This window comes from Ceraceosorus guamensis (assembly GCF_003144195.1).
Source record: "Ceraceosorus guamensis strain MCA 4658 unplaced genomic scaffold IE81scaffold_106, whole genome shotgun sequence".
Lineage (NCBI taxonomy): Eukaryota > Fungi > Basidiomycota > Exobasidiomycetes > Ceraceosorales > Ceraceosoraceae > Ceraceosorus > Ceraceosorus guamensis.
This window is the reverse complement of record NW_020290101.1, coordinates 24,368-49,730: the sequence shown is the minus strand read 5'-3', so window position 1 is coordinate 49,730 and position 25,363 is coordinate 24,368. Positions and strand designations below refer to the sequence as shown.

Below are 25,363 nucleotides of genomic sequence, written 5' to 3'. Positions count from 1 at the left end.
GCGTCCAAGAGTACCCGGTGGAGGTACGGCGCAACGACTTTGTCTCGATTGTTCAGATGACGATCGAGGCTCAGCTTCGCTCAAGCCCTACTTTCATGCACACGAACCCTACTGGTCCGCTGTATTTTGTTGCTATTTCGCAGAGTGCACAATTGCACCGTCGCACGTGCATGCTGACCGCTTTGCAACTTTGCACCTGCTTGCACGTTGCAGATCCAGCCTGCTAAACCCACCTTGGAAGGCACGGGCGTGCCCAAGCTGTACGTCGAACCAGTAGGTGCGTCTTGAGGGTGATTAAAAAATCCGGCAGGGGCGAAGATCTGGAGGGTGCATCGCAATCGCAATCGCGTGCCCGAGTCGCATTGTTGTTTTCAAGCTTTGCGGCGGAATGGCGGTGTCGCACGCAGTGGTGTAATGGGCTGGGAACGGAGGTGGCATCCGACCAGTACCGCAGTGATTTGACGCACGCTTGCTCTCCCAATCTCACTCTTTTTCTGATTCTTCTTTCCCCGTCCGAATAGACTATCAAGCAGCGCTTCAGACTCTCCTTCGAAGCTTTTTGATGACGCAACTACAGCTCGTCGATACCCTCACTCACCCGCCGGCCGATTACACAGTTTGGCAAAACGTCGGAAATGGGGGACTTGATGGTGGGGTTGATGGAGGAGCAGGGGTGGGGATGCAAGGAGCACAACACGCGATGCAGCAGCAGCAGCAGCAGCTACAAGCGGTGGAGAGGTATACAGCTTTAGATCAGTGGGAACATTTGCGGAGCATCTGCATCAATATGCAACACCTCATCAACGAGATCAGGCCTAGACAGGTGAGGCATTTCTTGTTCGCTCCGACGCGATGCGGCTCGGCAAATTGCTAAGTTTGACATCGACCTTCTTTGTGAAACATTGCGTCGCGTCACTTTCCGCGCGGAAACGTCTCCACTTTCCTTCCCTCCTCGCCGCGAAAGGCTCGTAAAGATCTCAAAAAGCTCATGCGGGATCAGATTGATCGAAGAAAAGAACAAACGCGTTTGCTCGCTTTGTGAGTCGAAACGGTCTTGTAGGCGCGGCACATCCTCATCAGTCTTTCAAGAGGACCAGAGGCTGTCTCGTCGAGGCGCATTGGTCCAACCACATCACATCGCATCAGCTCACCCTTTCACACCTCTTCCGGCTCGTCTCCTTTTGCCCATACCCATCTACCTGCTTTGCTCATGCAAGACGCTGTCAAGAGATGCGGAGAGAGATTCAAACCCTTGGGCTCTCCTTCGAATTGGACAGGGGCGATGAGCTGCATGAATCGTCGAAGCATCAGCAAGAACGACCACAAGACCTATCGAGCGCAGAGAGGCAAGGGAATCCGGCAGGCATGGACCCTGCAAAAGCGCAGCATGGCGTCGAGGATTTGGGAGCACATACGCTGCTGCTGTCGGACACGATGCAAGTGGACTGACTTTTCCATTTAGAAGACGCAAGCTTCATCGTCGGGTGCGGTCTGGGACAGATGAGCGGCTTTTGCCACCCCCCCTTGCACACCTATCTCCCGACTCGGCATTGTACCATACGCCCTCACGAATCCTTCAGACCGCTCGAACCCATGATCAAAGAAGAACTCGACACTTCGCAGATTCGATTGAGCGCAAAGGTGTGGTACAACGTGCATTGCCGAGGCGATGTTCGTGGGGCTTGCACCCGGCCGGGGCAAGAGCGCATGCGGCGCCGATTTAATGCCGATCAAGAAGACTGCACGACGGGCGGACGAGAGTACGAGGGGAAATTTCGTCTAGCAAGAGGGAAAGAAAAAAAGGGGGGGCGAGGAGTGGGCGGTGAAAGGGCAAAGAATGTGAGAAGTCAATGAGGAGCATCGCACCTCGAAACCTTTCCTTTTCCAGAGCATGAAGCGGCCTTGACGATAGATGCCAGGGGCAGGGACACGGTACTCACCTGCTCAACAAGAGACCTTTCAAACTTCTGATCTCTGCCTTTACCTGATTCACATCCGTCGGTCTGACGGCAGTTGGTGCAGCTGAAGTGTCCGTCGCGCCGCTGCCACTCGTGACAGTAGCAGCAGTGGCCGTTCCTCTAGCTTTGAAAGGGCTCTCATTTTCGCTCGCAGAGGCGCTCAAGTAACCCGATGGTGTGGAGGTGCTGCTCGGATTGGAGATGCCCAACGGTCCATTGTACCTTCCCACATCGTTTGTGCTGGACAAGAAGCTCTGCGCATTAATGTAGGAGTTGAGGTTGCTCAGTCTAGAATAGAGCTCTTTGGGGTTGGAACTTGAAGCATGTGCTTGGCCTTGTCCCTGCCTGATCGTGTGCACATCGGAAGAAGAGTTGGACAAGGGTGAAGGCGAATGTTTGCCGCCACCCATTCGACTGGAAGGACCTACTCTACGTCGAACTTTACTGCTCGCATGCCTTCGCGGTATAGGAGCAAAAGGATCGAATTCCAATTCGTCCTCTTCTTCCTCTGCGTGCGCGCCCTCCCCTTCGGATGCGGACAAGGAAGACTCCCAATCTTCATCGGCCGACGATTCGGAAAACACGGTCGCTTGCTTTGATCCTAGATTTGGAGGAAGTCGAGACCGAGAAGGAGCTTTGGAGCCCCGAGCGCCAGCATCCGTCGCACCCAATTCGCCTTTGAGCGCCGTCGAAAGTCGAGTCAAGCTGGCGCAGAGATCGTCGAACAAATAAATCGGCTTGAGAGGTTCCTGCTCTTGCTTTTCCACTGCTACTACAGCCTCTCCCTCTGCATCCAGACCCGCAACGCTCTTCTTTGGTGAGCGCAGATCAGAGCTTATAGATGTCGAAGATGCAGATTTCTTCATTGCGCTCTTTGTCTCTTTCTCTTCTACTGACGGATCCGCAAGCGGGCCCACCGCCGTCTCGGACTTCAAAGCGTCGTCTCTCTCCACCTCGTCACTGAAAGTGACCTTCTTGACTGCTGTGGCTATGCCATCTCTGTCTTCCTCTGCGGTTTCAGGCGCCACGTCGGCCGGCTCATCCGCCGACTCGGCCCGCACAGGACCCCCGATCGCCTGCTTACCAACCAAGCGTATCTTTTCCAACAAGGAGCCGTATTGTGTGTGATGATGCTTCAACAAGGCAGAGCGAGCTGAGAGCGTCTCTGTGAGTCGAGGTAGGATATATGCCTAAAGAAGTTGTGGATGAAGGTATGAGTGACGGCGACATCCCTAGCGCGCTTCGGACTCCACTCACCCTGTAGAGCGCAACAGCGACAGCTGCAATGCCACCGCCAAGCACGGATGCGTAGCTCAGAGTAGCAAAGAACCTGAGCAACACCTTGTATCTATCCCTTGGCGTAGTAGGGACAGACTCTTGCGCTCTACCATTTCTCTGCTCGTAATACAGTGCCAGCGGTGAAGCGGGGTAGTCCTTGGAAGGGAGAGGTAGCAAGGTGGATCCAGGCGCGGCATGCAAAGGATCGTTGAAAGCAGTAGCTGCAGCTCTCCACGCCTGATTCTCTTCCCTCGTCTCCGCCGCAATGCTGGTCTGAGCTGGAGCTGGAGCTGCTTGACCTGCCATCGCGTCAGAAGCGGGTCTCTCTGCCTCTCTAAAGGCAGCATCGATTTGGTCCTCGCTCAATCCTTTGGCTTTCAAAAATCCTCGCTGCTCAGAGCGCACCTCCTCCTCCGATTTCGCGCTGCCAGCGACAACGGTGGATTGATGGGCTCGAAGAGAAGTGAGAAAGCGCACAGCTTGCGCGTGCTGCTGCTGCTCCTCAGAGCGGCCGGAGTAGTCGTTTACGATCGACGATTGAGGTTCCGCTCGAGCGGGCGACGAGCCGGATGGGTCAGTCATCTCGCGCCTCGCCAATCAAGGTACCAACAATCGAGCTCTTGCGAATCCCAGACTGGGCAGGAAAGATGCCGTTTCAAGTCAGTTCGATGTCTGTCAGAGCGCCCCTGATCTACCGGTACGTTCGATGCTCGTAGTCACAGTGCGCCTGAGTGTTTGCGCGAGCGGAGGCGAGGAGTCACGAGTCCCAGTGATGCGTGTCGAGACGAGCACAGCGCCACTGAAATCATCGCTGAAGTTGATGATCGGCTTGCACGCGCTCCGGCTCGGCTTCGCGAACCCCGCTTTCAAAGAAGCGGAATGTCGTCACGTGACCACGTCCTCCTCGCACCACCTTGCAACATTGATCAAGATTTGCGATTTGATTCCAAATTCACAGATTCGTCATTGATTCACATTCACCCTTTGTTAGTCACATTCGTGATTCTTATTGCCAGCCGTGATGGAATGCTTCTTGATTCAGAATGTAAGCTTATTGTGATTGCATTGGAGGTTTATAGGTGTTCCACATCGTACTCATGATCTGAACAAACTTTTCGCGTCGGAGGCATCCACACGAGGTCGCCTTGCCCAGCAGACCAGTGTGAATCACGATAGCTAGAGGGCACACGCCAAATCAGTATGGAGCGTGTTGATCTAGGGAAATCTGCCAAGTCTATTGGATGGAGAAAGTTGCCGACAATCACGAATCTTGCATGTCATGCTCGACCTCCGGTCACTTGCAATGGCGTGTCACGCGAATTCCTTGATAGCGTCTGCATCTTTGCGAGCCCAGATGGCAGCGCTTCGTGGGTGGCAGTGGAAGTCTGGACAGGAGAGGCAAGGAGATAAAGCACCAATCTCTGTCGCGCACCGCAAAATCGAAGAAGCACTCACTTGCCCAGCCGTCGTCTCCGATAGTGACTTCGCCCTTCCTCCAACCAATCACGTCTATCCACTTCTCTCCTGCGTGGTCCTGCAGCACGCCAAGTTGGATGGACGGTCAACGCAGCGCTGCAGCAGGGCAGCAACAGAGACTCAAAAGCGCACCTTGCCGATTTCCATCCTCTTCTCTCCATCTCCACTTCCATTGCATAGGACCACAGCACATCCACCATTCTCGCCCGCCCCCGTCCTGACCCATCCGATACAATTGGGATGATCCCAGTACTCCCTCTGTTCACCAGCGCCAAAGTACTTTCTCGCCTTGATAAACTTGTCCAGATCGTTCATCTTGGGCACAGAAGGTTGAGAGTCTCCTTCGGCGTGGCAGCCATCCAGATCGCCGAGGAATACGCAGGGATATCCTTCGGCGCGAAGAAGAATTAGAGCATACGCCAAAGGCTTGAAGGTAGCAGAAATCGGCGACGCCAGCGATTGACCGGGTTGCGTATCTTAGTCATAGAGAGGAAGAAGCTGTAGTTAGCGTGCGCGTCCAGGGGTGTCTCGCAACTCATTGAGACGCACCATGATTCTCGACGAGGGTGACAGCATCGATGGGTCTTTTTTGCATCATCGTGCCATCCAGAACTTTCCTCAAATCAAAATTCTCCGCTGCATCGCTAGCCTCCTTGAAATTGTAATGAAGAGGTGCATCAAACAAACTCATCTGCTCTCCTTCAAAATTTGTCACGTAATGCACAATCGTCTCGATAGAGTCTTTCCAGAGCTCGCCAACTGCAAAGAGACATGGCCCATCTGTCTCCTCAAAGGGCTCCTTGCCAGCTTCCTTCCTTACATGCCGAGCTTCTTCGCGCATGATTTTGACCATGGATGCCAAAAAGGTGCGGGAGAAGTGCTATTATGTCGGATGCAGAGGAGTGAGCAGGGTCTGCGGCGCACGCGCAATCGCGTCCCTCCTCCTCCTCCTCCTCCTCCTCCTCCTCCTCCTCCTCCTTCTCACCTTTACGGCGTCGAAGCGCATTCCGGCAATTGGAAATGTTCTGACGAGCCACTTGGCATACCTCGTGAATTCCTCCCGCACATCTGGATGAGCATGATCGATATCCGCTCCTAGCAAAAAGTCGAATCCACCCTTTTCCTCATCTACATCATCCGCCCAATCTTTTCCTTCGCCCACGATCCTGTAGATGCTCTTGTCTCCAGACTTGTTATCATAGTCTACCCCCGTAAAGTGGTTGAAGCTCCATTGAAATCCGCTGTGCTTCGCTTGACGACCGGGAAATGTAAAGCTGGTCCATCCCTCGATCTCTATCGGCTCAGAGATATCCTTGGAACGATTCTCGGAGTCCACCTTGATAGCTTTGAAATTCTCTGTCCCATCGGCTCCATCTTTGTGATTCCAGACCAGGTCCATGTACACGACAATGTGGTGCTGCTTGAGCGCGCCAATGCACTCCTCGAGCTGTTGTCTGGTACCATACTTCGTTCTCGTCCCGTCTCCTTCTCCCGGCTTCTTTTCGAACTCTCCCAGGTCCCACATATCGTAAATGTCGTACCCTGTGCCATCCTGATTACCTCCCTTGGTGGCAGGTGGGATCCAGATCGCAGTGATGCCCATGGCGGCAAATCGCGCAGCATTGTCTCTCAACCATTGCCAGTGATTACCTCCAGCTGGCGTGTTCCACTCGAACCCCTGAAGCATCACTGGCGCGTGGGCCGCCTCGGAGTGGTGCTTGTTCGCTGCTGAAGACATTGTCAGCGGTGCGGGTGAGGGAGGGTGTGGTGCTGAGAGAAGATGCTGGTCATAGACTAGAGGGATCTCTGATGAGGACCTCGTACTGACGTGTCAAGCGAAACCTGACTCGCTGGACTTTCCTCGTGCTCAGCATTCGTAATTGTGACTGGCCTTTGCCATCTGCTGACGAGCCGGAGCCAGACTTGAGGGACCAACCTCCATTCACGATTGCCGTCTGCATGCGGAACAACATCAGCGATATGAAGAGCTCCGTGCATCTAGCCAAGAATTGCTTTGGTGAAGGGAGCGGAGGACACTTTCCTCGTCCCCCAAGTCTCAGACATGGAACAGCAACTGCAGCTAATCGTCATCGAGCGCATCCCAGCTGCACTCTTCAGCTTTGAGTATAATCATGAATGGCCTTGCCGGACATGATCACGATATGAAGCATCAAGAGCCTCCTCGCGGTGCAGTCTGATAGCGCACATCGATAGCGCTTGGCCAACTTGGCTTTCAAACTCAGAAAACGAGGCGCCAGAGAGTGAAAAAGAAGAAGCGCTCGAAAGCACGCATTCACGTCGTCGATGACGGGCACCCTACGTACCTAAGTGGTCAGGCGCGAGTTGCGTCCATGCTCATGCGTACGCGAAGCACATGCAAGAGCAAGCCACACAGACCACGCAAGGAGGCCAGCCAGATAGACCCGTGATTGGACCGCACCACCAAGCGAGCGTAGACGCGGCGCGTAGCGGTAAAATGTCGGTTTGGAAGCTATCATGGCACGTGATTCGCAATCATCGCTCCCCAAAGGATCAAGACACAACCATTAAGGGAAGGAGAAACGACAGTGTCCATTTCGACGGAGAAGTTAAAGAGTAGGCAGCTCGAGCGTCAAGAGACAGAGCGCGGCAAAGGCGAAAGCGGGCGAGGAGGGATACAGTATGGTACAAGGAGTTGAGGGGCGGACCTGAACGAGTAGGTCACGGTAGGGCAAAGCGCAAAAGACGTTTGTGCCTGGAAGCGTGTTCGAGAGCAAAGGTCATGGGTCGTGTATGGATGTATGTCCATGCCAGGACGGTTGCTCAAAGGGAAAGTGGTTGAAAGAGAAAGTGGTGGACTTTGCGGGCTGGGAATGAGGATGAGCCGCTCAAGTCTTCTATACGGCCAGGACGGGGCAAGGTTCAGAGACTGCAGTCTTCTGACAAGGTCAAGGAGAGTGGAAGCGCGTCGGAATGTATAGCACAGCGAGAAGACGAGCGAGCCAACTGTCACTGCGAGACCTAGTCTGCTTTCGACTTGGCGTGGAAGGCCCGGGCGTGACCGTTTGCATCGAGGTTGAAGATGACGGGATCCGTTTTGTTGGCAATCGTCTTGCAGGCTGCCACATTCTGCCAGAGCGTCTTGAGCTGGTTCTTCTCTGGTCTGAACCTGTAGTGTCTGCCAAGCAGAGGAATGACCGCTTCCGTCGCCTCTGCCAGATGGTGTGCAGGGATCTTTGTGCTGCAGAGGTGGTGCACGACGTGATAACGGGACAGGTTGTGCGTGAACCAATCACCAATCGGACCGCAGAAGGACTGGTCGACCGTGCAGAGAGCGCCGCGAGAGAATGTCCAGACCTCTTCGCTCAAGTGAGGCACTTCTGGATCTATGTGCTGCAGGTAGGTGAGCATGACGACGATGAAGTTCGTCTGCAGGCACGACACCGAGAGCGATTGTCAGTCATTGGTGCTATGCGAAGTCGAAGAGAAAATCTACGCACCACGAGGAAAGGCATGAAATAAGCCCACCAGACGTGGCTCCAGCCGCTGATCCGAATCCAATTCGCCAAAATTGCGAGCATGCCAGCAACGCCGAGGTTGCTAAGGATGATCAGGTGCCTGTGCTTCTCTTTAAACAGCTGAGACGAAGGCAAAAAGTAGCTGGTGCCATACGGGTACTTTCTCTGACCACCGAAGTTGATAATCAGGCTGAGGGGCATGCCGAAGACTTCCATTATAAAGATGTTTCTGTGGTCGGCACACTACAAAGTCAGCTGCAGGTCTCCGCGCTAGTCGCACCAAAGCTGAACAACCCACACAAAATTGAAGATGGGAGCATCCTCGGCGTATTCCGCAAGCCATTCGCCGAGACTCGGCTCCTTTATGGCGTGATGAATTTGAATGTCCTCCGCGGCAGTGACGGAGGAGGAATGCGAGGAGCTGCCGTCATGCTCATCTTCCGAAAGCGAGGCTCGATCAGCGCTTGTAGGAGTCAGTGGAGGTGAGAACTCGTCGACGGGTGCAGGTCGCAAAGGCTTGAGTCCCTTTTCTTGGCGAGTACGGGCTGGAACATGTACGCGAGAAGGGTGAGCTTTAGCGCCGGTGTGGAAGGGCGCGCATCGAAAGGACTCACGAATATAGTTTTCGTCCTTGTGAATGTGCCCAGTGTTGGCGTGGTGATTAGCGTGCACGATTCTCCATGCCCAGTAAGGTATGAGCATAGAGCTGTGATTGATGAAGCCACAGATCTCGTTTATCGTCTTTGAGGTGGTCAAGGTACGGTGACCGGCTTCATGAGCGACGAACCAAATGCCCGAGCCAATGGTGCCTTGTAGAAGAGCATAGAAGATCCTGACGGAGAGAAGGAGTGTGCCCGCTAGTACTTTGGTAGGGAGGGAGGAGGCCGAAGTGCTGGCCAAGGCTGCGTCGAGAAAGACGAACGCTCTGTAGGCAGCGTATGCCATCAGCCAGTCTCGAATCCACATCTTGATGCCTTCGTACGTGGAGACGGTCTTGCAGTGAGCCGGGATGGCATCAAGAACCTGCTTTATGGTGAGATCGGGAAGCACATATTCGTACAGATCTTCGTCCCTCGGGTGCGGCTTGTGCGGTCGATGGGAGTAGTCCATAGAGCCCGAGGAGACTTTGGACGTCATGGTGCTGTGCTTGAGTCGACGCGTCAAGGAATGTGTGAGACACAGGTGTGTGTGTATGCGCGCGTGTGCGTGTGTGTGTGTGTGTGTAAGTGAATCTGCGAGGTGAGAGACGGATCGAGGGAGCGAAAGACGCTGCGATCTTATATGTGCTGCGTAATTAGGGGACCGTGTCCGAAGGTGCGCGTCCACACCTAAAACTCCTGTGTCGACCGCTCCTATGGTGACCTACACCTGAGGGGAGCACAAATTAACACTGAATTGCTGCCAGCAATTGGGAACATCCTCGCTTTTCCGGGGGTCCACACACTTTACCGAGCTCTCAGCGTACTCCGGCAAGCGCGGATGGGCCTTCACGAGTCACGAGTGTGAATGCTTAGCGGCTTCCTGTGTTCAGCACTCGACTCTTCTGCGAACGAAAGACGGCCCGCGATGCGGTAGGCCCGAGGTGATTATCAGTCCCCATGGCCGGCATCCTTGCGGTAGGGCCCGTCAGCATCGGAAAGAATCGTCGTATCAGCCGAGTGCAGTCGTGCATGGCATTGCTTCATTTCGCCTCGGGACCAAGTTTGGTGATGGAGCGGGGAGGTGACGGCCTTTCTGGAGCAGAATTCGATCGGTAATCGGAATGCTTGAGCGTGGCGCCGACGTGGCCAGGGACCGTTTGGCACTAGTGATGATATGGTGTTGCATTGCAAGGACTTGGCTGAGTGCCGAGATCAGGCAGTGGCTCACGGCATCATTCTCCCAAGGCTGCCAAATTCCCGCATGAATGATGACGAGCATGCAGACTTCAGGGCAAATTTGATGCAAGCCGTCAAGATCTCGCATGAGTCCTCGCACGCTGTCTCGTGCGCACGAGCCCACCCCGATGCTTCCGTCCCTTGCTCGGCTCCCCCCGCAGAGAACGGTGAAGCGTGTGCACGCCTTGATAGTGAGAGTCGTGAGTGTTGTGCCATGGGTGCCAGGGCGCACCTGTGTCTCACAAGAGACGTCGCTCGAGGTAATATGAAAGCGCACGTATGGTGCTGTATACCCCTCTTCCAACGCGTGACCGACCGCCTTCGCCTGCTCGATTTCGAGTCGAGGATCCCCGGGACAGGTCCGTCGCAGCCAAGGCTCATTCGTCCCCTTGAAGCATGTTCTGGAGAAATGTTCTGCAATCTCCCCATGGTGTGGAGGTGCAGGAACGCGGACCGTCCAATCTCTGCGCGCGCTTTACCGAAACTTCACTGGCCCATCACTAGCGCTATTTTTCAAGCAGCTTGGAACTCAGAATTGACGTTTACACCACTGGCGGATGCCGACAGTCACGAGTCGTGAGCGATCCAACGGCACCTGGCCACTTTTGACGTGAAAGCGCCAAGCGACGGCTGGTTTCCCGCTGCACAACCCTGCTGCTCCCCGGCTCAATTCGACGGAGTTCAGGCGAGCCGAAGCGACCTGCTTCTGTCGCGCATGCAATCTGTGAATGTAGCGGAGCTGAAAATTCATTTCTTTGCAGAGGCTTGCTAGTACAAAATCCATCATCGAACATCGCCCAGAGGAGGTTGAAAGAGAAAAGTAAAGCACGGAAAGCATATGGACAGCATATGGCTATCGACACGAGCTCTGCGCTCTGGCCGAGAAGCTCCAGTGAGCGCCATATTCAGCCGAGAAAGCAGCGAGTGCGCTAGTTGATCGATGAAACGTGAAGTTGGGTTGGTTCGTTTGTTTGTAAGGCAACGCTCATGCATGCTCATCGAGGTCTCAACTGTGCTGCTGCGCTTCTAGCTGCATCGACCCTGCGAATGCGGCAAGAACTCCAAGCCGCTGTGCACAGTCGCATGACTGTACATGTCAATCGTCAATCAGACGCGACGTCTAATTCACCCGAACTCGTCAATCCTTCGCAGAAGCAGAAAGAGGAGACAGCGCATCCGAGGTTGAATTCGCGCGGGTGTTTGGATGGAGCTCATGAAAGCGGCCTTTCTGGCGATACCAAATGTCGCACCGCCGGGCGGCGGCATCGTCAGCTATTTCAGGCGGTCAAGTGCGGCTCATCCGCAGCGATCAAAGGCTAAACGTCCACTCCCGATCGATTGCACGTTACAGAGTGCCTGGTCAGAGGTTGTATTTTCATGCGAGCCTCGGGACCTTCGGAGGCGATTGGCACGAAGTACATTCGGATATGCTGCAAAAGCCGCAGGATCCGGCAACATAATCATCACTCATTCGTGTCTCATTCAGATACAAAGTTCGGACACGGCTTTCACGATGAAGCCCTCCCTCGACACTCGGACCGCCGTCCCTACCGTATTCGTGACGGAGGTTCGCACTGATTCTTGACATGTGGTGATTGATTGATGGATGTTGGCTGCGTCAAGTAAGCATCCGCACGTCTGTTGCAAGTCTCTGACTCAGCCAAAGTCTGCGTCAGGTGCCCGATGGCGCGGACCTATCTGACTCGACGTTTGCACCGCCGTTGGGATGCCTTCACACGAAAGTCTTGCCGAAAAGATGAGCGACATTCGCTGACACGCTTCGCAGAATGTCACCCTCGCTTGAGGCTAATCGGCCCGTAATGAGGGTGCTCGCAAGACAGCTTGCGTGCGAGCTCGCACATTTTACCGATTCCGATCATTCGGAGTCGCGGCTGATATCTCATATTCAGAATAGCGTTCCACAAAGACGATTGGTGCGATTATTTTTTCCCGAGAAAAATTACAAATGTGGCGGAGGGGATGGACGGCACGGTGCTGCGCGCTTGCTTACAGCACTCGTGGGACGCCGACGTCGTGTCAGCCACTTGATTCGCAAGAGCACCTACACGCGCACTGGGTCCACGCTCGAGAGTCTTGGGAGAGTCAACATGGCCAGACCACGAGTCAGGGCAGCGAATTACAGTTTTCGTCTGGGGAATCTGACGAACGTTCCGTCTTTTTCCCCCTTCCCAGGCGGCTCCACCACACCAGTCTGGCACTCGTGCCAGCGAGGTGTTTCTATGATGGGCGCTTTGCGTCCCAGTGCTCAGGATCATCAGCACGATCGTCGTGCTGTTCCGCGATGTGCGTTTCCGTGATCCCGAGGAGTTAGAGTTTCTCCTGCTTCTGCGACCTTTCAGGCAATTTCCTGAGCACTCCGACTTGGGTCATGGTTGCGACGAGTCTGCCTTGCTCATCCCACATTCTGCCCTCATTGTACGTTCTCTCATGCGTGCTCAAGTGCGTCTTGACCTCTCGCAAGTGCCACTGCGCCAGATCAAAATCGTCGACGTGAAAGCGGAGGCTGAAATCGAGCGAAGAGCATGCCCCTGCATCTGCGAGCCAGCGGTGAGAGAAGCTGAGACCCAAGAATGCCAAGGCGCCATCCAAGAAGAACGACGCGAGGCTGATGCTGTGGCCACGTGCAGGGACAGGCTCGAGAATCAGCGCATCACACCTCCGCGCCCCCCATTCCCCCCCCCCCCCGCGCCGGAGCGAAGACTCACTTTGCAGCGTACGTCGAGATTGGCAAAAGGGCATTCGTGGCGGTATAATCTCCATCCTTTCTTTCATTGAGCTTTACTGTGGACTGAAACCAATCCGTGCTGTTCTTCTCTGGGATGGACAGATGCTCCTGCTTCGTCTCAAAGTCGCGCAAGAGACCGTACAAATTCGGACCCAAGATGCTATCGTCTGGAAACTTGCTGTTCACGATGTCCATAAATCTGCCAAAAAAGACTTTGGACATGTCCAGCGTCTTTCGAGGTACGAGGTTGTTGCGAACGCGCTCCTCCTGCCACTCGGATGCCAGGGGCAAGTCGGAGTGATGCGCGACTTTTGGAGGTGCGGCATTGTAGGTGAGGATGTTGCGCTGAGCCTCAGGCAGGTCCGACCGAGCCACAAAGTCTACGATGGTCACCAAGCAGCTCCTCTCTTCTCCAGAGTCGAGGCGCTGCTTCAACCGCACCAGAATGGTGGTAAAGGTCTTGGTATCCCGCAGAGATTCGACATCCGCAATGAACGGCCTGTCCGCTCGCGCCGGCCCCAAGTAATTGCCAGAAAGAGCGTACACCGCTTTGCTCTTTGCTGCGGTCGACTTGCCTTTTGCAGAAGCGCTGCTATCTCGCCTTTGACTTTCAGCTTCGACGGTCGCAATGGCCGCATTCACAGCTACAGCTATAGCGCAGCCGCCGTACGCGATATCTGCCATGTTGCCCATCTTGACGGGATTATAGTTGGTGTGGAAGCGCGCTGGCCTGACGGCTGGGTCGCTGTCCGCAATCAGCTGGATCATCGAGAGAAAGTCAAAAGACATGATGGGCTTACGAGGCCAGCTTTGCGGGCGTATGTGCGCGTGTCTGGCGAGTGGTGAAAGCTCAGGTCAAAGAGGGGATGAAGAGCATCGAGTGTGGAAAGTTGCGTCCTTAAGAGCGACCGATAGACGGACTAATGCTCCGGCAGCACGGCTGCATCGCTAGCCGGGCAGGGGCCACATCTGCACGTCGCGCTGACGCATCGGGTTTAATGCAGCTCCACTCACCACTCTCGATCGACTTCGGATCCGACGGGACTCGCAAGCGACGCGGCTAGAAGCGATGGTGTCAGCTCGGGATTTCGGGAATATCTTATATGTGAGGAACAGGAACAAGTGAGCTGATGCAGCCAGCACCTTCGTCAATGTACAGCAAGACGTCGAGAGGAGCCTCCACGTTCGAGCAGCTGGTCTCGCTGGAAACGCCAAGCCTCACGTAGGGGAAAATGTCTCATTGCAATCGCCGATATGAGTGGGGAGAAGTGTGTGCTGAGAGAGTGCATTATAACGTGAAGGGTCTGCAATGACTAGAGGAAGGCCCCAACGTGCGCGCTCCTTTGGGGAGCTTTTTTGGTTATGTAAGAGTGGTGAAAACAAAAGTAGCGTCTTCTTCTTGGTCGCGACACTCGCTACCGAATTCCTTTTTGTGTGCGTCTGCCTCCTCGCGCCTATTTCCGGTTCCTCTTCATCGCGCCCCCTGTGGACTTTCCCTTGCCCTTGGCGCTACTTGATCCTCCTTGAATGAAAGCGACAATATCGTCGATGCTGCTCGTAGAAGGCACAGCGCCGGACGGTGCCGTGCTGGGCGGTGCACCCGCCGCTGCATTCACCACGCTGTTTGTTGACAGTCTCTGGGCCGATCCGCCCGCAACCGTCGCTTGGCGCGGAGCTCCACCCGCAAGCAGAGATCCACCCAAAGCATTGCCTCTTCTGACCGCTCCTCGTCCAGACGATAGGGCGGCCGCCTCTCGCTCCTTTTCCATCTTGGCAAAACGCACAGCAGATGTGGTCAAGCTCTGCAAGAATTGCTCCGACTCCTTCGTCTGACTATCTTCCTTGCCCAACCTAGCTTCGAACACTCGACACGCTTCCTTCTCCACATTGAGAGCATTCTTCAGGTCTCCGCAGAGCGTGTAGGCTTGGCTAAGCTCGTGAGCCAAATTGGCAGTGTGTATGGACTCGCTTCCGTGCAGCTTCAGCGCCAGCTCGTGCGCTGCCGTGTAGATTTTGAGGGAGGGTTCGAACAGCCTGGCAGCCTGAAGCGTCATGGCAATGTTGTTGAGGACGTTGACCGTGTCCGGGTGATTCGGACCATAGACCAAATTGTACAGCTCCAAGACGCGCTGCTGGCACCTCAGCGAAGCTTCCGTATTTCCCTCTGCTCGCTCCAACACCGACAGATTCTGCCAGTGCGTCAGCGTCTCGGGGTGATCCAACCCCAAGGTGCGTTCGCTGAGCGTGACTGCCTGTCGCTGATACCTCACCGCATTCTCCAACGTCAGATGCTCGTTGGTCTCTGGCGCAGCAGGCGGCTCTTTGCCCTCTGCGACGGCTTGCCTGACGCGCTGGTCATGCTCGACTGCCTGCAAGCTGGCAAAGTGGTGCACAATCGTTGCGAAAAGCGAGTAGCAGCGGGCAACCTCGGGATGCACCAAGCCGTAGACTTGCTCGTGAAATCCGATTCCCTCGATGAGCAGGTCTACTCCGAGGTTGATATCGCCTCTACTGATGGACACGCGACCAGCTTCAAAGGCTTCCTCCGCGAGGACGCTTTTTGGGGTCGAGTCCTTGACGACGGGCAAGAGGTGCAAAATGTCTTCTGGCTCAAAAGTCGTGAGTTTGGGACCTCGTCGAGCCGGTGTGAAGCCAGGCACGATTTTAGTCTCAGGCGATGTTCCCTTTTTCTTCTTTTTGCCTGATGGAGCCGGTCCTGTCGCAGCAGAAGACGTCACCGCCTCGGTCTGAGAATCTTCCGACGCGCCATTCGCATGACCATTCACGAGCGGCTTGTCTGCACGCTCAAAGCTATACTCTTGCAGCTTGAGCTGGAAACCGCAACGCTGAGATAATTCGCGCAGCGCCGGAGCTTTTCTGAAGTTCGCTTCGAAAAAGTCAGCTGCTAGCCCGTACCTGTACCGTCGACGAACTTCGGCGCGGACATCCGCGACCACAGAGTGAGGAGTGATTTCGATCCAAGCGGGCGGAGCATCCGCCGCAACATGAAAAGGCGATTTTTGCCAGACTGCCCGAGGATTTGATTCGAGAGCAGCACCCAGCAAGCAGTTCAGAAAGTGAGAAATGGCCGAGGGTGCCTGGTCTGCTGGAAGGGGCTTCAGGAGGGCCCGGAGCACGCGTTTAGCACCTCGAATGACCATCTCCTGCGTCACGATCGACGCAAACGCCTTCAAAAAGCCTTCGTGGCCAGGTCCAGCCTTGGAGAGCAATGACTGATCCAGCCTGCTCCTCTGCGTAGGGTGACAAAGGTGTGCAACGTGACCGAGATACCGAACATTGATACCTCTGCTGTGCATCTGCCTCGTGAGCGTGGTGCCGTCTTGCGCAGCGTAGAGACCGCTGGCCACGTCCGTGACGAGACGTGGTATGGCAGTATCCCGAAGGTACCTACTGGCCGCCCGCACGGCAGCCACGCTAGCTTCCGACTCATCGGCAATGAGCGCCTGCACGGAGCCGTCTGCCGCGGATGGAGCTTCCACTTTCGCCGCCCCCTCAGTCTCGGGCAGCTTGAACTCGACGAACGCGTCTGGGTTGAATGCCAGCTGAAATTCGGAAGCGTCGATCTGAGGCGCCGCATCCGTCTCTTCGATCGATGGCTTGTCTTCGCTGTCCCCACGCGCAGCGACCTGTTCCTTGGCCCACTTGCGGAACTCGCTGTGGTAAAAGACTTCCAGCAACTCTTGCCTAAGGAGCGTCATGCGATGAGGGTAGGTCTTAGTCGCTCCATCGATCTCTGCAGCGTCGTCGGCAATGACATCGCCTTCATAGTCACGCTCGAGCCACTCGACGTCGAGTGGGCTCAAGCGAGCCAGATCGAGCGCGTATTTGCGTCCATCGGCGCCTCGAAGGCCCTTTGAGTCGACGCTCAACCACAGGCTCTTTGAGTGCTGCTCCGCGTCCGGCACCTTGTGCTCAGCCAGATGAAGCGTGCGGGCAATCTTGCCGAAAACTTTGTGAAAGACGGGGTCGGTGCGGATGATTTCCGGTCCCTCGACGCCGCCGTACACCACCTGCGTATCTTCTTTGGGGTCAATTCGTGAAGCTGAGGCGGGCTTGGAGGAGTTTGAAGTTGCTTTTTGTGCAGGCACGGGCGCGGTGCCAGGCTCTTCACTCTCTGCGAGTAAAGCTTCGTCGTCATCTCTTCTTCGGAACAAGCCAGGTACGACGCTTTGAGCGACCCATCTCTCGCCCTTCCAATCGACGACGACAGTGCCGAGCAGGCAAAGTCCATCGAGATCCAGCTGGTTGAGAGCTCGGATCCCCGCAAGGTCCTTGCTGACGGCCACGTGCGCAGCTTCGTCACCTCCAAGATGGGTGTAAATGTCGACACCATCAGCGCCCTTGGAAATGAAGAGGTTGTTGTGCAGGTACATTCTCGCATCCGGCTTGTCCATCGGGTTCATAGCTTGCACCTCTCCGAGGGCCACGCGAGGCACAGCTCTGACGGCAGCGAGGGTGAAATCAGCATACGCGCGGTTCAGCACGCGATCGCGGACTAGGCGTTCGGAGAGCGTGGTGCGCGGCAATTCCCTCGTGCTCTGCAACTCGTCGTTCCAGTCGCGCGTGCCATCGAGGGTGTCGGCAGAGACGGCACCCGTGACAAGGTACGCAGCTTGGCTTCGCAGCAGATCAGCATGGTGCGGATTGGATCTGGCAAGCCAAGGGTGGGCAGGTAGGCAATTGCTCAAGGGCACGACGGCGAAGTAGTCTCTCTGCGAGACGGGGTCCTTGAAGAGCTTCGAAAAGTTGCTGAGGAAGCTTTTGGAGAAGCCGCAGAGGACGTCAAACAGGCTTGCAGAGGCAAAGTGCTCCTCTCGAGGGCTGGGATCAAAGGTGAATGATGTGCTGCGGTTAATGTAGAAACCTTGCGTGGTGGAGGTGATGAACAGCTTTTCGCCCTCTAGCGTGTCGACCTGCAGATAGAGGAGATGACCCTGCTGCACGCGGAGATGGTGAGGGGGCGGACTCCAATGCGAGACAGCCAGGCTCTTTAAGCAAGTAGGAAATGCCCTCGCCGCACGAGCTTGGACCGGCATCAAGCTGGTCAATGCTCCCACAGTCGCATCCACCGCGCCATCCAAGAATGGCGTCCTGGTGAGAGCCTCTCTAGCTTGGGCCTCCGCTGCGGCTGCGCTCGCTGCGGCTGCTTGTTGCTGCTTGTTTCCCTTGCTCTTTGCAACGGGCGCGCTCGAAGCTGCCTCGTCCAGCCAGAGTTGCGGGTTCCTAATCGAGTCTTGAACGCTGATACCGCCGTCGAGGCCGAGCGATGTGGGATCCGCCTGGCCGCTCGAGAGCAGCTCTCTGAGCCGCTGCACGTGTGCTCTGGCATCCGCCTCGTTGAAGGGGACTGACACGAAGGAGGGCGTAAAATTTTGAGCTACAGGGCAGGGCATAGCATACAATCGATGTGAGGCGCACGCTACTCACCATGAGCGACGTACAGCTCACGTTCCTCCTTGGGCACGTCCCTAAAGATTTCCTTCATCTCTATCCATTCGCCCAGCCTTTCTCCCAGCTTTGCTTCAGCGTCGTCACCTGAGACTTTGCCGTTCGCCTTGGTGTGAGCATTCGCGGGCCTTCTGAAGCAGAAGGCACCCAGCCAGTAGCCTTCGGGACTGTCGGTGATGGTAAGACGAAGGTCATTGAGCGTTTCCTGCGCCGTCACTGCTACCCTGAGGGGGCTAGGGACTTCGGGCAACCCTTCTGCCGCAGCATTCGCTGGCAACAGAGGTCTAGCCGGAAGGCGCAAGGCGACTTCGAAGGGTTGTGCATCTGAGGGTGTGCGCGCCAAGCAAATCAGTCGATGTGGAGCGGTGCAGAGCCGCAAGAGTGCCACATTCCCTCTCTCACCTTCATCCATCGCCGCGGCCGCGGCCGCCGACGCTGCGTCCTCGTCTTGGATGACGCCATTGCTGACGACTCCATTCGGACTTGCCTGCTCTGCGGAGTGTGCCGTCCTAGGATCTGTCGCAGTCGCCGTTGCGGCCACAGGTGCAGCTTCCGCCGCCATGTCGAGGAGAGACGCTGGAAGATGGCAGTTTGCGCTTCTTTGCTGCGTCAGCACCCCGCAAGGAGCCGTACTCTCTATCGCAAACAAAGGTGCGAGGAGAGAGCGCCGCTCAGAGTCTTGAACTCGTTAGATGATGAATGTGCTGCTTACGAAAGACTTTTGGGTTAGCCTTCCTTCAAAAGGGCAAGCGTGAGCGTCCAGGTCACGCGGGCAAGCGCAACAAACCAGTGAATAGCCTTCCCATTCGTGATTTTGATTGTAGCAGCAGCAGCTCCACCTTTTTGATGACACAACAACAAGCGCGGGTCACAGACATTTTTCTTCTTTCGTTGCTGCATGCAGCGCGGCTGGTGCATAATGTGCGTGTGCGCGCGTCCGCTTCACCAGAAGACGGGGGCGCCGAAGGATGAGCCGCGGACTCGCGCGTTGAGCCGGCCCGGATTCATCCAAGCCTATACCCGTCCGCACGGGCGTGCGCGGCTTGATGCACGTGGGGAGCAAGCAATTAAGAGAGCAGCCCCCACCTCAGACTTGGACTCGTGACTCAGACTGTGGCTGTTGGCTCGGACGCTGCAAAGCTTCACATTCAAGATTGTCGATTGGGAAATCATGATGGTACGCGACTCGACTGACCAATCAGCGACTTTGACGGCTCGGTCGTGCTAGTGAAGGGGCAAGTGAGGTACTCAGACTTAAAGGAGCTTTGCTTGAAACGAGTCACGAGTGCTTGCCGTTCAACTAGCATCATGCTCGAGAGCGTCTCGATTTGGTCCATGCGCGCTTCCACCATTCGCCCTGTCGCACGCCAATTCGAGCCGCTCAGAGGTTGAAAGTCGACTCCACAGAACCGAGGAGCACGTGCAGAGTCTTCCTCCTCTCACATCAAAAGAGAGACGGAGACCGCAACGCGTCTATCCTGCGCGCGCTGAGCGTGCACAGCCTTGGGGCGAGCGCAGTCGCCCGGTCGCAGATGTTCCACAAAGCGGTCAATTGCTGCTGCGAGTAGTCTCATGGAGCAGTTTTTCGCGTCCAGACATCAGCCGTGGCAAGCTCAGCTCGGAGCGTGCAAGCTAGGTCGCTGCCTGAGCCGAAGCACCAAGTGCTCGATGAGCAGCGAACTCTCGATCTCCTGCTTTGCACACTCGTCCGCAAACGATCGTTACGCGCGCAATTGCTGCTGTTGCGTCCCTTGGCCTCTAGCGAAGACATCGATTGCGTGTGTGATTGTATGCGTTTGGGAACTCTTGCGCTGTCAATGGGTCGATGTGTTTGCGCATCTATTGCGCCTCTTCCTTTGGCTGTGAAGCGGTGAGAGGTAGGCGTCAGCGATCTCTAGCAGGAACATGTGAAGGATGTCACTTTCCCAACGAGGACAGTCTCCATCTACATGATGCTGCATGCAAGCCGTCTCCCTCCGCGCCACCTCGCGATCCAGCACTGCCGACTCATGGTGCACCCCTGGCCAAACTGACCTTGAAGAAGTGTGCGCGCCTCCTTTCGCGCTCTTCTCTCCATCCGAAAGAGCCAGCTGCAGCGCCGTGATCGCCATGTTGCTCAGAACCTCCGAGAGCTGCCGCGTCCAATGGAGAAGCGTGCGCCCATCTACCTCGAAGACTTGAGCCCGCTGCGTTGAAGGATCCGAGAAGGGCAGAAAGACCTAGACAGGATCCTGCAGCAAAGGGTAGAGATCGTCCTAGCGCATCGGAAAGACGCAAGTGAGGGTCAGTTTGATGGGGTGAGACAAAGAATCCTGAATGCGTGATGCTGCTGGGTGCTTCTTTGATCCGGGCTGGCGCAAGACGTTCCTACACATCGCGAGGAGACAGTCGACTCACTGCTAGCTCCGAGGATGATACCAGCCACGCAACCACCCGCAGCCGCATTCAGATACGTGTCCTCCTCTTGCTGATTAGCCACAAAAGCGTCCGTATAAGCAAAAGCGCCAGCCACGGCTGCCAAAGTTGCGATGTGATGACCGGTCCTGGTAAAGACACCTAGTGCGCCATGTTTGTGCGTTTGAAGACTGTTCTTGACGGAAGAGAGGAGAAGCCCTCCAGCTCCGCCTATAGCTGCTCCCGTAGCGCCGGCTTCTACTGCCGATCGGCTCGTGTACGGCTCGCCTGTCATTTGAGACTCGGTCATGCTCATCTTGAGGAGCCCGTCGTAGTGTGTGGACTCGTGCGCGACGTGTATTGCCCGGCGGAGACCCTAGCTTGGACGCCTAGCGAAGGTGCGACAGAAGACTGCAAATCGGATGTATGCGTCGCAATGGAGCCCGAGTAGGGTGTGCAAGTAACTCCGCGAGAGGACCTTTGACATTGATTGGCGATATGGAAACGTCGCTCTATCACCAATGCGCGCGCTGTGACGGGATGGTCGGATCGCAAGTCCAGGCGAGCGCTAGAAGGTCAGTGAGCGTGCGCGCCCGCCCGCCCATTACCCGTGCGTATCTTGAGCCACGTGTTCAGGTCACGTCGCTGTGAGAATACAAACGACGTGCAGGATTTTTAACGTGCGTAGCGAAAGTCAAACCAGCGCTTCAAGTGCATATGCACGCCGGCGTTTTATGTCGCGCACAGGTCACATACTCGCACTCGTGATTCGCATTTTGATTCAAGATTCACGATTGTGTGTATCTGCTGGCGCTCATGTGAGCGTTGCTCTTATATGCGCCAAGGATCACACCTCACGACTGCTACGACGAAGGATCATACATTGCACGACACTCGTGACTGTGACTCGACATTCGTCATTCTTGACCTCCAAACACACGGAAAGTCCGACTGCTCAGCGCTGCGCCCGCTCAACTGCATCATCTTTAGGCTGGTCAACGCTACAATTTGTTAGCGGCCGCTTGCGCAATGTCGTCGAACAATTACAAGTACGACGAGGAGGGCGGTCAATTCTTGACCTTTGTGCTAACTTTTCTGCTCCTGGTGCTCGTGCCTCTGACCTACTCGCTGCTCGCCAGCCGGACTTCCAAGGCTGGAAAGCAGGGCTGGTGGGATGCGAGGGGACAAAAGATCGATGCGATTCGTCGATTCAGAAGGAGGACGTTGACCAATCCAAAGATTAGCAAGAGGTGCGTTTCAGGTTCCCTCTGGTGCGCGCCGCTTTCCCCTCCTCAATCATCGCGCTGTCCTCCTTACGTGCCCGCAGATTCATATTCATCACCATCGGCTGGGCCGCTGTGGCATATCTCGTCCAGCGTATCGCCAATGCCTCCTCCAACTCTTCGCACGCCGTGTACGATCCGTTCAACATTCTCGGCATCGCGACGGGTGCCACTGAAAAGGAGATCAAAAAGCACTACAAGAAGCTCAGCATAAAGTTCCATCCAGACAAGCTGGTTCTTGGTCCCAATCAAACAAAAGAAGAGGCGGATGAGCACTTCATCTCCATCACAAAGGCATACAAGGCTCTGACGGACGAGACGATACGCAAGAATTTCGAATTGTATGGACACCCGGATGGAAGACAGGAGATGAGCATGGGCATCGCACTGCCCACGTGGGTCGTTGAGGCGCAAAACAATGTCTGGGTGCTGGGCGCCTACGGACTCGTCTTTGGCTTGCTGCTGCCATACCTTGTCGCGCGGTGGTGGTACGGCTCGCGAGCACGCACCAAGGATGGCATCATCAATCACACGGCTCAAAACTTCTTTCAGCATCTGCGCGAAGATACGCCACCTGCGCGCGTGCTCGCCCTCATTGCCATATCGGAAGAATTTGTCGATCCCAAACTCGAAAAGCGCGGCAAGGACGTCAACGAGGCGGAGTTGGCGCGCGTCGAAAAGCAGGTCAGATCAGAGCTGGAAGCTTTCGGATCTCGTTGGGGCCTCATCGAAGAATTTCGTACGCAGTCCATACGCAAAACTTTGGTCTTGCTGTACGCCTACCTCCTGAGAGTGCCCATCAACAACAGCACGCTGGACAAGCAGCGGTACGTTGTAGGTGCACAAGCCGAAAGGCTCCTCAATGGCATGCTCGCCATCACGCTCGCACACAGTTGGTCCGACTTGACGCTGCTGCTCATGGACATGCATCAGTGCTTCGTGCAGGCCGTACCGCCCGCTACGGACTTCAGAGCCGCTGCAGAGCTGATGCAGCTGCCCAACGTGTCGTGGTCAGCTGCGCGCACGCTCGTCAAGAAGAGCAAGCTTGGAGAGCAGGGTCTGCAAGGCTTCTGGAAGATGGAAGATGCGCAGCGTCGAAAGCTGCTCGGCGTTGGTAAGGAGGGCATTTCCGAGGCTCAGTACGACGAGACGCTCAAAGTCGCTGGGGAATGGCCCCGCGTAGAACTGGTGGATGCTTTCTTCAAGGTGAATGGCGAAAAGCTGGTCACGGCGGGTGCCATCGTCCAGTACGTCGTCAAGCTGCGAACGGTGCCATTCAAGAAAGATCCGACGACGTTGAGGGAGGGAGCGCGCTCGAGCGTCGAGCAAGCTCACCGAGACGAAGACTCGAGCGTTCGACCCTCCAACGAGGACGACGATGAGGTCTCTTTGGATCACCTGATTGGACGCACCGAAGGCAAGTCGGGCTCCAGAGAAGGCAAGCAGGCAGTCGGCGTGGCTCGCGCGCCGCACTTTTTGGAAGAGCGCAAACCGCACTGGTGGGTGCTGATCACCGACAATAAGCAATCGCGCGTCATTGTTCAGCCGACGAAGGTGACGGATGTGGGCCCGGACAAGATCAGGACGTACTCGGTGCAATTTCAAGCTCCGCCTCAGCCCGGACTGTACACATTTGACGCGGTGCTCAAGAGCGACTGTTTCTTGGGCAGCGATGCCAAGTTGCCGGTCAAGCTTCAAGTGGAGGACCCTAGCGTGCTCGAAGACGATATCCGCGAAGATGAGATTTCGGACCCGGACGAGGATACGTGAGTGCGAGCGTGTGAGGCGATGCTCTGAGTCGCAGCTGATGCCTTGTTCCGATGTGCGTCGTCAACAGCCTTGCAGGTCAAATGGCCATCATGAGAGGAGAAAAGGTCAAGTCCAAGTCGTACGACGAGGATGAGGAGGAGGAAGAGGAGGGGGAGAGCGGAACGGAAGAGGAAGGCGCGCAAGGCAAGAGCGAAGAGGAGGATGAGTCGGAGAGCGATTGGGATTGAGTGTGCGTGCGCGCAGATGGGACTGTTCAGCCGTCGGTGAGATTGGTGAGCGCGAGCCTTCGACGTTTTGATTAGGCAATGGTACACGTCACTTTGATGCGAAGGGTTGGGCCACCTCGATGCGCGCTTCATTCGTACGGTCGAGCGACGGAGAGATCAGAGAATTTCGTTGGCTCTATGACGCACCTGAAAGGCTGTCACAACTCTTTCTAAAGGGGACCGAGAAGCATAATCGCTGTGTGCGAACTGGCCCTTCTTCGCACCACTGGCGAGTTTGAAGTACCGTCGAAGCTGGGAGGTGGAGGGGCGGAGTAAGGAGCGTGGAATGCTGAGTTGTCGGACGCCCTTACCATCACCATCTGTCCGCGCGTGACGGGATTGCATGCCGGCTCGGCTCGGCTCGGCACGCAACGCCGTCGTACGCGCGCTATGCTTCGCCTTTCCACGTCGGGCTTGTCGAGCAGGGAACCCATCGCTGGGCACTTGATTCGGGATTGCGGGACAACAAGTAATCCTGTAGAGCGCAGTCAAATCTCACGATCGACGAAGGTGGATCCCGCGGGGGGGGGGGGGGGGGGGGGGGAGGAGATCTGCTAGCTTTTCTTTTTTCCTTTTTTCCTTTTTTTCTTTTTTTTTTTGCATTCGCGTCGTCGACGCGAGTGTGAGGAGGACCTTGCGCGGGGAATGATAGGGTCGTGCGATGCGAAAAAGTCTGGGCGCGCCAATCAGAATGTTGAAGCGAACGCGAAGCGCGGGAAGCTGATCGTACGGATGGTCAACTTTCTTCTTTCTTTCTTTCTTTGTCGTTGAAGGTGAGGCCCCCCAAAAATTTGTGGAGAAAGAAAGAGCAAGCTATTTCTGCGTGCGTTCGTGATAGGAGCTCACCTTGACCAGAACTTGAGCTGGGCGGCAGACAGACAGACAGACAGACAGATAGATGCTGCGGGTTCATTCTGGTCGGCCTGATGTAGAACGACGTTCTGGCTGCCAACGGTTGGGAAGAATGGCGTTGCAAATTAGATGGATGATGTGGGATGTGGCCAAAGATGTTCATAATCTTCGGTGAGGTCCTTGCAGCCTGCGTGGACCTGTACCTTCTCTATCATGAGGATTCTCTCCCCTGACTAGCATCGACCTTGACCGCTCGATCAAAGGCGAGACGCTCGTCCTGACACGCTGCGCGCGATCAATCGTGAATGGCGCATCAAGATGGTCTTGGTGGCACACCACAGAGCACCAACGATCGCTCCAATGCCATCGCGACGAGATTGTGAAGATGTGTCTACGGAGCACGAATAGGCCGATGGTTCGAAGAATGACTGATCTGTATCGCCCTCTTGCGACAAAAAGCCCAAATTCCGCTCTTCCATTCCATTCAATGAACGCAA

The 25,363-nt window shown here is 55.8% G+C and overlaps 8 protein-coding genes across 8 annotated transcripts; 2 read left to right on the top strand and 6 right to left on the bottom strand.

Annotated features, from left to right (window-relative positions):
* Positions 1 to 1,936: 1,936 nt before the first annotated feature.
* On the bottom strand, positions 1,937 to 3,818 carry IE81DRAFT_350037 (hypothetical protein; the record flags this gene model as incomplete). Its single annotated transcript, XM_025516473.1, has 2 exons — positions 1,937 to 3,148; positions 3,216 to 3,818. The coding sequence occupies 2 exons, from the start codon at positions 3,816 to 3,818 to the stop codon at positions 1,937 to 1,939; spliced, it is 1,815 nt and encodes a 604-aa protein (XP_025366765.1).
* Positions 3,819 to 4,739: 921 nt separating this feature from the next.
* Positions 4,740 to 6,560, bottom strand: IE81DRAFT_16014 (putative alpha-amylase). The gene is made up of 3 exons (XM_025510527.1): positions 5,698 to 6,560; positions 5,262 to 5,592; positions 4,740 to 5,188 (listed from the first exon to the last, which is right to left on the bottom strand). The coding sequence occupies exons 1-3, from the start codon at positions 6,448 to 6,450 to the stop codon at positions 4,833 to 4,835; spliced, it is 1,440 nt and encodes a 479-aa protein (XP_025366764.1). The 5' UTR covers positions 6,451 to 6,560; the 3' UTR covers positions 4,740 to 4,832.
* A 1,046-nt stretch (positions 6,561 to 7,606) lies between these two features.
* IE81DRAFT_16001 (hypothetical protein) lies at positions 7,607 to 9,572 on the bottom strand. The gene is made up of 4 exons (XM_025510526.1): positions 8,824 to 9,572; positions 8,508 to 8,754; positions 8,192 to 8,438; positions 7,607 to 8,120 (listed from the first exon to the last, which is right to left on the bottom strand). The coding sequence occupies exons 1-4, from the start codon at positions 9,344 to 9,346 to the stop codon at positions 7,713 to 7,715; spliced, it is 1,425 nt and encodes a 474-aa protein (XP_025366763.1). The 5' UTR covers positions 9,347 to 9,572; the 3' UTR covers positions 7,607 to 7,712.
* Positions 9,573 to 11,606: 2,034 nt separating this feature from the next.
* IE81DRAFT_15983 (hypothetical protein) lies at positions 11,607 to 12,560 on the top strand. Its single transcript, XM_025510522.1, has one exon. The coding sequence runs from the start codon at positions 11,874 to 11,876 to the stop codon at positions 12,402 to 12,404; it is 531 nt and encodes a 176-aa protein (XP_025366762.1). The 5' UTR covers positions 11,607 to 11,873; the 3' UTR covers positions 12,405 to 12,560.
* IE81DRAFT_368963 (hypothetical protein) lies at positions 12,000 to 13,706 on the bottom strand. Its single transcript, XM_025517195.1, has 2 exons — positions 12,813 to 13,706; positions 12,000 to 12,718 (listed from the first exon to the last, which is right to left on the bottom strand). The coding sequence occupies exons 1-2, from the start codon at positions 13,619 to 13,621 to the stop codon at positions 12,415 to 12,417; spliced, it is 1,113 nt and encodes a 370-aa protein (XP_025366761.1). The 5' UTR covers positions 13,622 to 13,706; the 3' UTR covers positions 12,000 to 12,414.
* A 335-nt stretch (positions 13,707 to 14,041) lies between these two features.
* IE81DRAFT_368962 (hypothetical protein) lies at positions 14,042 to 19,135 on the bottom strand. The gene is made up of 3 exons (XM_025517194.1): positions 18,704 to 19,135; positions 18,281 to 18,625; positions 14,042 to 18,200 (listed from the first exon to the last, which is right to left on the bottom strand). Exons 1-3 carry the CDS (start codon positions 18,861 to 18,863, stop codon positions 14,287 to 14,289), a joined length of 4,419 nt encoding a protein of 1,472 aa, XP_025366760.1. The 5' UTR covers positions 18,864 to 19,135; the 3' UTR covers positions 14,042 to 14,286.
* Positions 19,136 to 19,844: 709 nt separating this feature from the next.
* Positions 19,845 to 21,311, bottom strand: IE81DRAFT_326367 (hypothetical protein). Its single transcript, XM_025514799.1, has 3 exons — positions 20,699 to 21,311; positions 20,336 to 20,556; positions 19,845 to 20,161 (listed from the first exon to the last, which is right to left on the bottom strand). Exons 1-3 carry the CDS (start codon positions 21,009 to 21,011, stop codon positions 20,141 to 20,143), a joined length of 555 nt encoding a protein of 184 aa, XP_025366759.1. The 5' UTR covers positions 21,012 to 21,311; the 3' UTR covers positions 19,845 to 20,140.
* Positions 21,312 to 21,724: 413 nt separating this feature from the next.
* On the top strand, positions 21,725 to 23,975 carry IE81DRAFT_294609 (hypothetical protein; the record flags this gene model as incomplete). The annotated part of the gene is made up of 3 exons (XM_025512061.1): positions 21,725 to 21,945; positions 22,023 to 23,744; positions 23,816 to 23,975. 3 exons carry the CDS (start codon positions 21,725 to 21,727, stop codon positions 23,973 to 23,975), a joined length of 2,103 nt encoding a protein of 700 aa, XP_025366758.1.
* Between the last annotated feature and the right edge of the window lie 1,388 nt (positions 23,976 to 25,363).